Raw genomic sequence first — 12,485 nt, 5'->3', positions numbered from 1 at the left:
GTGTGTTTACATTATTCACCCAAGGAACTTTAGTTATTAGAGTTCCAGTCAGACGTTTTTTCAAGGGACACATTTCCGGTGTTGTTGTTGCACTAGTGAGCCACGGATGAGAAGATGCTGCTCCGTTATTGATTTAAGTGGAGTCTGAATGTCATTAAAACAGTTAGTTCCATCTTTTGACACTTCTTCCACTCCTGTCCTTGCACGCTACACGGCTACAACAAAGATGACGGAGAAAAGACGCTGCCGAACGTGAGCCTCGTAAATAAGACCGTCCACAAAACTGCGCATCCTGAAGCGACTGTCAGAAAGCGGCTTAAAGATGATCTGTAAAACATAATCTATGCAACATTTTTACCAAAGAACCACCATTACATGTTATGTAGACCGCAAGGAAACAATAAAATAATACGACCCCTTTAATGCGCCCTATAATCCGGTGCGCCTTTTGTATGAAAATAGACCTGATAAGACCCGCTCATCGGCAATGATCTGATAGTTTTCAAACAGCCGAGAAGCGCAATCGGCATTTTAAAGTTCATGCAGAGGTAGACAACTCTGCTGCATGCTGACCATGAATGATTCTTCAAATGCCGATAATGCCATCTGTCTCCAAAATCTAAGCTCAAAACGAAAGTAAGAGCTTGCATTTTTTGCTTCTGTTAACATCTAACGATCAAAACAAGTGTGACCTATACCCATGAATGACTTCTATACAGGACACAGAGGTCTACTGTGGTTCAGTAAAGTAGCACTTTAGTAGCACATCTTTCCAAAGATTACACCATTTGTTTACAATGTTACAGTCGGTTATCACGGCAGCTAACAATCCTGTGCCTTTCACCATTGTGACGTCCATTGACAAACACATGAGCTCACAAGAGTCGCCAAGCAGGTCGGCTGAATGTTTCCATTGTGCAAAACTTCTGTTAATGAATAAACGACGGAACATATGCAGGAAATGGATCAACAGGCAGGATTTGGAAGTTAACATTTGACAAGCTCAGGTTGAGTGGTGCAAAAAAAAAAAAAGCTGACATTCGAAGGATGACTTACTTGTTTGGGTTTTCTGCGTTGAGACCAGCACCGCACACCTGAGCGTGGCCATGACACACGCAGCGTCCGCCAATGCTGATGTCTTTGATGCTGTAGTAGTACTGAGCAGAAACACACAAAAACATCAAAACCAAAGAGGCTGTCTTGGCATCGGGAACGAAGTGTGGAGATAAGTTTTATGATGGGGTGACTCACGGCGGTGGGCGAACAGATAAACAGTTGTCAACACGGACTCATTTAAAAGTAACAAATGATTCATCCTGATACATTTGTTTGAATAGCAATTAAAAAAAAATATTTTTCATGACACGACACGATAGTGCGTGTAAATGCATACTGGAAACACACACTGGCCACATTGTTTTGAGATAAGAGCTGTCTCTTGGCGAACTGTTAAAGGCGAAATGCTCGTGTTGTAATTTTGCCCATCATTAACAATCCTTATAAATACATGTGAGCAAAAGTCCGATAACAATGGAGCCCAAGGGAGTCGCTCTATTCTGCCTATAAAGTGCTTAAAAAACATCCAAACACCTCTATCCAGGTTTTATATACGCACGGATGCAAGATACTGTCAACACAACGCCATAGTATGAAAGTGCTCCAATTTTGGGGATATTTTTTTTTGCCCTTACCCTGCGTGTGACGGTGGGGTCTCTTTGGGCCTTGCTGATCAGGTGACCCAGCAGCGTGTTGCTGCGGAGGAAGCGTAGGCGCACGTTGGTGGCCCTGGTGAAGTCCTGCAGCACGGGAGAGCGGGTGAAGTCTTTGGATCCTGGCCGACCATTGATCAAGGACACCACAACCTAGACATCACATGTTTTTATCCGTTGACACTTAGCAGTGATGAAAGTTTGATTTAGTAAACATGCTTGTTGGCATTTAATGATTTTACCTCTCCGTTCTCCAGAGGGACGATTCGAGAATATTCTGTGGTGCAGAGCTGATCGTCGTCGTTTACGACTCGAGAGTTGGGCTGCTTTCTGAACCTTTCAATGCATTCGTGCTTTGAATCTGTACAGAAACAAACTGCCTTAGTTTGCTTAATTTAATAATCAGTATAATTATATATAATAACTAGAATTTGCAATTCCAGTAGGAATTGTGTGTGAATGCCCTATGTCCGCAAGCCACTGAGCCCCCGATACGCAGGAGTGGAATGGTTTAAATCTGATGAGAAATGTGGGTTGTGCAGTAGATTGTGTAATGCCCATTCATTGTCAATGAGGAAAAATTAAGCCAAAACCGGAAATGTGCGCTCGATATATCGGAAGCGTAATGTGGGTGGATGGTTGAAAGGTCGGAATTGGATTTAAAAATGGTGCAACATTTTGAGAATTTAGGGTATGGTAGAATGGGAAATTCCTGGAAATTTGGGAAATTCAGGAAAACCGGGAATCTTTTGAAATATTGATACTAACACAATCGTCAGAAATGATATGAATGGGTTGGTGTTGGAATTTTTGGAATCAGTTGAAAAATGTTGACGTAGTAACAGTTCGTCTTAAGAATGGGTCATTCCTGGAATTTCGGGAAAACCGGGAATTTGTACGAAAAAAAAATAGCCTCCTTAGTTTTCCCAACTAAAAGGAAGACTTTGAAGGTGAAATGGTCAAAAACGGTTGAAAAATGTGGACTCTGAAAACTTTTCAGGAAGAGGTGAAAATAGGGCTTTGGAAATCTAGGAATTCTGGGCATTTCCGGAATATTTTTTAATTTAGTTTTATTAAATGGTAGTTTGATTGTCCAAGTTGAGTGGAGTGTGCGGATGGTGGAACGGTTTAAATATGATGAGAAATGTAGGTTGTGCAGTAGATTGTATTATGCCCTTTCATTGTCATTGAGGAGAAAATTCCGGGAAAAACAGAAATTTGGGGGAATTTGCGTTCGATATAGCAGAAGAGTAATGTGAGTTGATGGTTGAAAGGTCAGAATCGGATTTAAAAATAGTGCAACATTTTGAGAATTACGGGCATTGTCGATTGGGAAATTCCTGGAAATTTCAGAATTTCAGGAAAACCGGGAATTTTTTAAAAATATTGATATTTGCACAATTGTCAGAAATTATATGAATGGGTTGGTGTTGGAATTTTTTAAATCAGTTGAAAAATGTTGACATAGTTTTGGAATTCCTGAAAATTCGCGAAAACCGGGAATTCGTACAAAAAAATTAGGATCCTTTGTTGTCTGTCCCAACTAAGAGGAATGATTTGAAGGTGAAATGGTCCAATCGGTTGAAAAATGTGCACTCTGAATATTTTTTAATTTAGTTTGATTAAATGGTAGTTTGATTTTTCAAGGTGATTGAAGTGTGTTGATGATGGAACGGTTTACATCTGATGAGAAATGTGGGTTGTGCAGTAGATTGTATAATGCCCATTCATTGTCAATGAGGAATAAATTCAGGGAAATTCCGGGAAAAACTGTAATTTGGGGAAAGGGAAAACATGTTTTGCGTTCGATATATTGGAACAGTAGTGTGCGTGGGTGGTTGAAAGGTCCGAATTGAAATTTAAAATGGCGCAAAATTTTGAGAATTTAGGGCATGTAGAACTATGAATACGTCCATTCATTTGAATGGGAAATTCCTGGAAATTTAGGAATTTCGGGAAAACCAGGACTTTTTGAAAATATTGATGTAGCACAATTGTCAGAAATTATATGAATAGGTTGGTGTTGGAATTTTTGAAATCAGTTGAAAAATATTGACGCAGTAACAGTTCGAATTGAGAATGGGTATTTCGGAATTCCTGGAATTTGGGGGGTAAAAATAGGAGCCTTTGTTGTCCCGACTAAGAGGAAAGTTTTGAAGGTGATATGGTCAAAAACGGTTGAAAAATGTGGACTCTGAAAACTTTTCAGGAAGAGGTGAAAATAGGGCTCTGGAAATCTAGGAATTCTGGGAATTTCTGCAATATTTTTTAATTTAGTTTGATTAAACGGTAGTTTGATTGTCCAAGGTGAGTGGAGTGTGTGGATGGTGGAACGAGTCGAATTGGGTGAGAAATGTGGGAGTTGTGCATGTTTGAAAATTGGCCCGTTCATATTCAATGGGCAAAATGTTATGAGATGTATACATTGATCATGAATTAATTGTAGTAAATAAATAATTATTGTAATTAATTTATTTGATTAATAATCATATTTAATTACGCATTCATTAGGAATGCTGGAAAAAAAAATATTCACATTCGAATTGCCATTCTCGGTCATTCCAATTCGGAATCTGGTCATAATTTTCAAGATAACATTTTTTTATATAGGCGCTAACCTGTTGTAAAAAGGTTGTACTTAAATTTGTATCCCAAAAATTGTATAGTGAGACTTATGTTGAATCCAATATGAATTCTGAATCGAATGGTCACCTCAAGAATTGGAATGGAATGGAATCGTGAGTTCCTGTAAGATTCACATCCGTACCATTTAAGTAGCTTTATTTTTTATGAATGTTGGCACAAAACAACTCTCCATAATTGAAAAGACTTTTGATGCTCACATTAATATGTTTAATAAAGTAATTCATGTAGTTTTATGTATATATGAAAAGTGCTTTATAAATAAAAATAAAATAAAGTTTCATTGGTGATCTTACATAGAAATTAGGGTTGTACGGTATACCGGTACTAGTATAGTATCGCGGTACTAATGACTCAAAAACGGTACTACACTGTTTGAAAAGTACCAGTTCCCGGGCATGACACTGCGTCGTCACGTCGTGACATTGCTGGTTTTATGAGCAGAGGAGCATGTTCGGCAGCGCACAATCACAGAGTACTTACAAGCAGACACAGTGTGTAGACAGAAAAGGGACAACGGACGCATTGTGGCCTAAAAACTAAAGATAAAGGTGAAGCTATAACACTGAAACGCTCTCAGGAAGTCATGGCTGGCTAGCTAGCTAGCAACAAACATCCATCCGCAGTCGGCAGTGTTTTAGCTACTTCTAAATCACTAATCCTCGCCTCCATGGCGACAAATAAAGTATGTTTCTTTCAAGTATCATCCCTGCAGGACGAGGAATAGCTAAACATGCTTCACTACACACTGTAGGAGGATACAATAGCTCACCGGCGTCACCGCTAACCAAAGCTTGCGCGCCTGAATGTAAGCAAATGCCATGGGTGGATCTACCTGATATCCACTCTAATGATACCAAGTACAGTAGCGTATCTAGTCGATATTATTATGATTACATCAATATTTTTTATCGTCACAAAATCTTTTCCCCTTTTTTTTAAATTCATTTTATGTTTATAAACTCAGGAAATATGTCCCTGGACACATGAGGACTTTGAATATGACCAATGTATGATCCTGTAACTACTTGGTATCGGATCGATACGTAAATGTGCGGTGTCATCCAAAACTAATGTAAAGTATCCAAACAACAGAAGAATAAGTAATTGTTACATTTTAACAGAAGTGTAGATAGAACATGTTGAAAGAAAGCAGATATTAACAGTAAATGAACAAGTGGAATAATAATTATTTTTTACAGCTTGTCCCTCATAATTTTGACAAAATAATAGAATGAGAAATGACACAATATGTTACTGCATACGTCAGCAGACAAATTAGGAGATTTTGTTTGCTTACTTACTAATAAAAGACAAGTTGTCTAGTATGTTCACTATTTTATTTAAGGACAAAATTGTTCTTAGATTGCAATAACAAGCATATGTTTAATGTACCCTAAGATTTTTTGTTAAAATAAAGCCAATAATGCGATTTTTTGTGGTCCTCTTTATTTAGAAAATAATCGAAAGGTATCGAAAATTATCTAAATACATTTTGGTACTGGTACCAAAATATTGGTTTCGGGACAACCCTAATAGAAATAAACAAAGATTTCATTAAATGGAGGCGAGATTTGTAAATAGAAGATCTAAAACAAGAGTTGCACAATATCCCAAGGGATGAATAAACCTGGCAGTAGTACAATTGGTAAGGAGTTGAGGTTGAACGTGTAGGCATGACATGTTTGTTGCTATTTGATGCTGACCTGATAAAGTAACCACACGTTTTGTTTGATGGCAACTAAAGACACAGGACCATTGAAGTATGAACTTACGTGCAAAATACTGCCAGGGGATGAAGGTCTTGGCGTTATCCACAGAGCGCTCCAGCACCCACAGGTCGGGCCGTGGCGAATTAGCAAACTTTATGATGACATAGGCAACATGGAAGAGCTAAAAAAAAAACACCAACACCAAAATAATGATTAAAAATGAGAGAAATCGTAGTGGCTTGCAGACTTCACAGTTTTTACAGAATGACAAAAAATAGTCCACACATTTCTATGCAGAGTCAACAAAAGCAGTAGTTTAGTGAAAATGCCTCAACTTATGCCCACATGATCTGCTCTCTGAAGGCTCTATCTTCTCCTCCTATCACAAACAAATGGCGGAACATTATGTCTGGAATTGTTTCGGGCAAAGCGGAGATTTCAAAACGTTCATTTTGTCTGCAGACACAATGGGCATGTAATTTATGCTCATCAAGGCTCTCTTTGTTACAAACTGCCATGGACTCCATGCACAACTAGAAAGCCTCACTTACACGATGGCCACCAGCTGCACCATAGCTGGCGTTACAGCTGGAAGAGATGTGACGTCAATGCTGGAAGACATCTTTAAATAGATAGATAGATAGATAGATAGATAGATAGATAGATAGATAGATAGATAGATAGATAGATAGATAGATAGATAGATAGATAGATAGATAGATAGATAGATAGATAGATAGATAGATAGATAGATAGATAGATAGATAGATAGATAGATAGATAGATAGATAGATAGATAGATAGATAGATAGATAGATAGATGGATGGATAGTACTTTATTGATTCCTTCAGGAGAGTTCCCTCAGGAAAATTACAATTCCAGCAGCAGTGTACAGAATTGAGATCAAATTTAAAAAGTAAAAAGTAAATCATGTGGGTATAAATGGAAATAAAATTGAAAATATTACAATAACAATACAAATAAAAAGCAACAATAAGAATAAAAATATAACAGTAAAAATAAGAATATAACAAGAGAAACTAGGCAGTAGTGACCATGTTATGAAAAAGTATTGATCTGTTATTGTTTTGCATCCCCTGTCATCCTAGTACCCCCCCTTTCCCCCCAGAGAGGAGTTGTACAGTCTAATGGCGTGTGGGACAATTGAGTTTAATTTACTAGTCCTGCACTTGGGATGAAGCAGTCTAGCACTGAACAGGCTCATCTGGCTACTGATAACAGTATGCAGAGGGTGACTGGCATCATCCATGATGCTCACTAGTTTTTCCACAGTCCTCTTCTTTGCCACCGTCACCAGTGAGTCCAGTTTTATTCCGATCATAGAGCCGGCCCGCCTGATCAGTTTCTCTAGTCTGGAGCTGTTCTTCTTAGATATATTGCCCCCCAGCACACTACGACATAGAACAGAACACTGGCAACCACAGACTGGTAGTACATCCACAAGAGTTTATTGCAATTGTTGAAGGAGTGCAGCCTCCTTGGGAAGAGGAACTTTAGGCAATGTTTTAACATCTCAATAACAGAGAGCGCCCTCTGGATTGAAATGATCACACAATTCTATAGAATATCTCTCTTGATGTTTGGAGGAACAGGCCCCCACTTGTTTAGCATCCATCGCTGCTTTGATGAAAAACCACAGCAGGCCTGTATTTGGAACACTGACTAGCCACTACACCTCCAGTGAGTCAAAAAATTATGACAGCATCCATAGGAAGACTTTGTAAAAAAAATTGTATGAGCTTGTACGTGGGGATTTTTTTTTGTCTGTTTGTGAGGTCAGAGGTGCTTGAGGTGAGCTTGAAGAGGGAGTCACCTGAAATGGTTTTCACTTCACAGGTGTGCTTGAAGCTTATCCAGAGAATGCCAAGAGTGTGCAAAGCAGTAATCAGAGCAAAGGGTGGCTATTTTGAAGAAACTAAAATATCCATCCATCCATCCATTTTCTACCGCTTATTCCCTTCGGGGTCGCGGGGGGCGCTGGAGCCTATCTCAGCTACAATCGGGCGGAAGGCGGGGACAAGTCGCCACCTCATCGCAGGGCCAACACAGATAGACAGACAACATTCACACTCACATTCACACACTAGGGCCAATTTAGTGTTGCCAATCAACCTATCCCCAGGTGCATGTCTTTGGAGGTGGGAGGAAGCCGGAGTACCCGGAGGGAACCCACGCAGTCACGGGGACGACATGCAAACTCCACACAGAAAGATCCAGAGGCCGGGATTGAACTCACGACTACTCAGGACCTTTGTATTGTGAGGCAGACGCACTAACCCCTCTTCCACCGTGCTGCCTGAAACTAAAACATGTTTTCAGTTATTTCACCTTTTTTTGTTAAGTACATAACTCCACATGTGTTCATTCATAGTTTTGATGCCTTCAGTGACAATCTACAATATAAATAGTGATGAAAATAAAGAAAATTCAGATTGGAGGCTGCGCTCCTTCAACAATTGTGTCCAAACTTTTGGCCTGTACTGTACATAACTATATGTATATGAACATTTGCATTAATGTTAGGGCTATCAAAAATAGCAAGTTAACTCATATATATATATATATATATATATATATATATATATATATATATATATATATATATATATATATATATATATATATATATATAGTGACGTCACTATGGGGAGTTTTGACGGAGCAGAAACGTGCGAACTTGTTGGGAGTTTCCTCCTCTCCCAGCTCGCTAGCCTCAACCTGAACCTTGGTATTTACCGTGATGACGGACTGGCAGTGTGTCGCGCCTCGCCAAGGAGCAGCGAGAATACCAAGAAGCGTATATGCCAAATCTTCAAAGAGAACGGCCTACGGATCACGATTGAAGCCAACAAGCAAACCGTCAACTTCCTCGACGTCACTTTCAACCTGAGGAATAACAGCTACCAACCATTCACGAAACCCAACACAACACTCCAATACGTGCACCATGACAGCAACCACCCACCCGCAACCACAAAAAGAATACCTACCGGAATTAATAAAAGACTATCGATGCTGTCATCTAGTAAAGCTGAATCGTACCAAAAAGCACTTGATGAAAGCGGATACAACTTCACCCTCACCTACGAACCCCCGCCAGGAAACCAACCAAAAAGGAGCAGAAAACGAAACAACATTATCTGGTACAACCCTCCATACAGCAAAAACGTCTCAACTAACATTGGCCACAAATTCCTCACCCTGATCGACAAACACTTCCCCAAAGGCAACACCCTAAGAAAAATATTCAACAAGAACAACATTAAATTGAGCTACAGCTGCATGAACAACATGCGACAAATCATTTCAAACCACAATAAAGCAATTGAAAAGGAGCCGCCCACCACCAGGCAGAACGACTCCAAAACCGACAAAGGCTGTAACTGCCACAAGAAACCTGATTGCCCTCTCAACGGGGGGTGCTTACAACCATCAGTTGTTTACCAAGCTAAGGTAACACGCAAGGACATTAACACATCCGACACATATGTAGGATTAACTGAGGGAGAATTCAAAACCAGATGGAACAACCACAAGGCTTCTTTCAGATGCAAAAGCCTGCGGAACACTACAGAACTCAGCAAACACATTTGGAATCTCAAAGACAATAATGTTGAATATTCAATAACATGGCAAATTCTTGTATACAGCACACCTTACAACAGTGGTAATAAAAGATGCAACCTATGCTCAAAAGAGAAACTGTTTATTATATACCGTCCAGACTTGTCATCCCTCAACAAGCGCAGCGAAATTGTATCAGCATGCCGTCACAGAAGGAAACACCTCCTAGGTAACACATGAACCAATCACCACGCCTCCACGCCTGCCTGTACCCACCCGTTCTGTGTCCTATATAAACCATGGTATGTGAATGCTTCCATTAAAATCTCCTGAGGATTGCGGAAACCCCTCATGAAACAGGCCTGTAGAGATGAAATAGTCTTGTGATTTTTTCCCACACATACATATTACGCTCTACCACGGTATCGAGCACAATTTTTTTGGATAATCTAATTAAGACATATATATATATATATATATATATATATATATATATATATATATATATATATATATATATATATATATATATATATATATATATATATATATATATATATACAGTATATATATATATATATATATATATATATATATATATATATATATATATATATATATATATATATATATATATATATATATATGAGTTGTATATGTTTGTATACGTATATATACATATATACAGATTAAACACATAATTTATTTTAAGCGCTTTTTAATTCAAAATACACCCGCACGGGACTTTATATGAAATTGTTACCAGATTCTGAGTAAATACATGATGTAAATCAATGTAAAACATTTTTTAAAAAGTGCATGTATGACACTCTGACAATACATTTGCATTTGTGTTCAAATATATCTTAATATTAAATATATAATAATCTTTTTTTTTAAGTCAATTTAAATTGTGCAAGTGAGTAATAACCTGTGATTAATCCAATGATTCTCAATAGAAATATGTGTCAGTACTAATTGCATATTCAAAATAATATGATTAAAAAACAGCATTGACAAATAAAAAATATATAAAGAGGCGGCTTTATGAGTATCAAAGCCACGTAAGTGTTGGTGACCCCAAGTTCAAGTGGCTTGGTAAGTAGTGAGAAAGTTCAAAGGTCACCGACACAAAGGAACAACAAAATCATTATGTTTCAAATGACAGAGATCCTCTTCGGGAGGTCCTTTAATCAGCGTCGATGGAGTCTAACTAATCAGAGAAAAACCCTGCCCACGTGCAACAGGATGGGCAAACAAGAGCGGTAAAAATAGAAACAAAGCTTTTCAAGGGAACAGCCCTGCACCGCCATCCTTAATAAAATACTGCCAGGAAGTTGAAGAGTCAGCTAGGGAGGAGGAGAGACATGCAGGCTGGCATGACAATCCATCTTAAATTCCCGACATAGCGCCACATTCCCGCCTCCCTCCTAATGCCCCACAGAGGAGAAAGCGTGCCGCCGCCTGGTTGAAGAACCTGTCACTAAATCCCTAACTCACAGTGGTGACAATCTTCTCTACAGCGACACGTTAGGACGTTAACCACGAGCCAGCGTCTCAACATTGTCCTTTAATGAGCGTACGGTTGTGCTTAGTGTGCCCTGCAGAACTTGTCTTAAATGACCTGAATGTTGTTGATGCTGGTAACATTGAGAGGAATCTTTGAGGATAAGAGGCGACCCTGATGAGACTTTGCCTGCTTTCATTTCTGTCTCCCAAATGCACCTCAGCCAGTCTAAACACACACTGAAAATAAACCAAGAGGCCTACATTGTTGTTTGGAGACGGTCTGACACACTTATACATGGACAAAAGTATTGAGACACTGAAATAATCAGGGGTGCCGTTACTTCCCCATTAATCACAATTATTACTGTTCAAGACATTTTGGACAATCAAAGGAGTGTCTCATTGTTTCCAATGTTTTTTGTAAGACATGCTAGCCCATGTTTATTTTGCCCAAGGTTTATTTTGGCCATGTCTTTTTAAGCGTTCATGCTCAAATTTCACAAACGTGTTAGTCAGTTTCCTAAATAGATGTAGCAAAATGTGTGGTTATTCAGCAAAACACCCTAAAGCAGGGCTAATCAATTACATCATGAAGAGAGCCCAAGATCTCAGGGGCCGGACATCGAAACGTGGATGTTGCGTCAGAAAATGCCGCCGCAGGTTATTTTTTTTAAAACTGTGTATACTTAACTGCAAAAGAAACACTTCGGCTTTCACACTGCACTGTCAATAAATCCATTACTCTGCCCTCGCTACTCGTTTCCAGTGTGTGCAGCTAGACAGATCGTTAACAGCATGAAGAAACACAAACTCCAGAGGTTTTGTTGAGAAGCTGTCCTGTGATGTGTGCTGCGCAGCGCCATCATTTGACGAGAGCTACCACCTTCTCGCCCTGAAAAAAAACGGCAGCCTAGTGTATCCATCACAAGGCACAGGGAAGGTTTGATTGCATAATCATGTTGTTTTTAAATCTTTGTATATTAAAGTAGTTATTTTCTTAGTTTCTGTGTTTTGTCAAATGTATTTTAACACTGTGTAGATAAATAGAAATAAATATAATGTATTGTTATTATAAGATGATGGTGTGTGTGTGTGTGTGTGTGTGTGTGTGTGTGTGTGTGTGTGTGTGTGTGTGTGTGTGTGTGTGTGTGTGTGTGTGTGTGTGTGTGTGTGTGTGTGTGTGTGTGTGTGTGTGTGTGTGTGTGTGTGTGTGTGTGTGTGTGTGTGTATATACATATACATACACTACCGTTCAAAAGTTTGGGGTCACCCAAACAATTTTGTGGAATAGCCTTCATTTCTAAGAACAAGAATAGACTGTCGAGT

The 12,485-nt window shown here is 39.0% G+C and overlaps 1 protein-coding gene across 3 annotated transcripts in view; it reads right to left on the bottom strand.

The window, feature by feature from the left end:
• The window catches only part of LOC133630849 (laminin subunit alpha-3-like), a 288,676-nt gene that overhangs the window by 128,255 nt on the left and 147,936 nt on the right, over positions 1-12,485 (bottom strand). For all 3 annotated transcript variants that reach the window (XM_062022652.1, XM_062022651.1, XM_062022654.1), the window contains 4 exons: positions 6,128-6,245; positions 1,952-2,070; positions 1,692-1,862; positions 1,057-1,157 (listed from right to left, as the gene is read on the bottom strand). In XM_062022652.1, coding sequence (XP_061878636.1) covers positions 1,057-1,157; positions 1,692-1,862; positions 1,952-2,070; positions 6,128-6,245 — 509 coding nt within the window. The remainder of the gene's footprint in view (positions 1-1,056; positions 1,158-1,691; positions 1,863-1,951; positions 2,071-6,127; positions 6,246-12,485) is intronic.

Source organism: Entelurus aequoreus, linkage group LG16 (assembly GCF_033978785.1).
Source record: "Entelurus aequoreus isolate RoL-2023_Sb linkage group LG16, RoL_Eaeq_v1.1, whole genome shotgun sequence".
Lineage (NCBI taxonomy): Eukaryota > Metazoa > Chordata > Actinopteri > Syngnathiformes > Syngnathidae > Entelurus > Entelurus aequoreus.
This window is presented reverse-complemented; position numbering and strand designations above follow the sequence as displayed.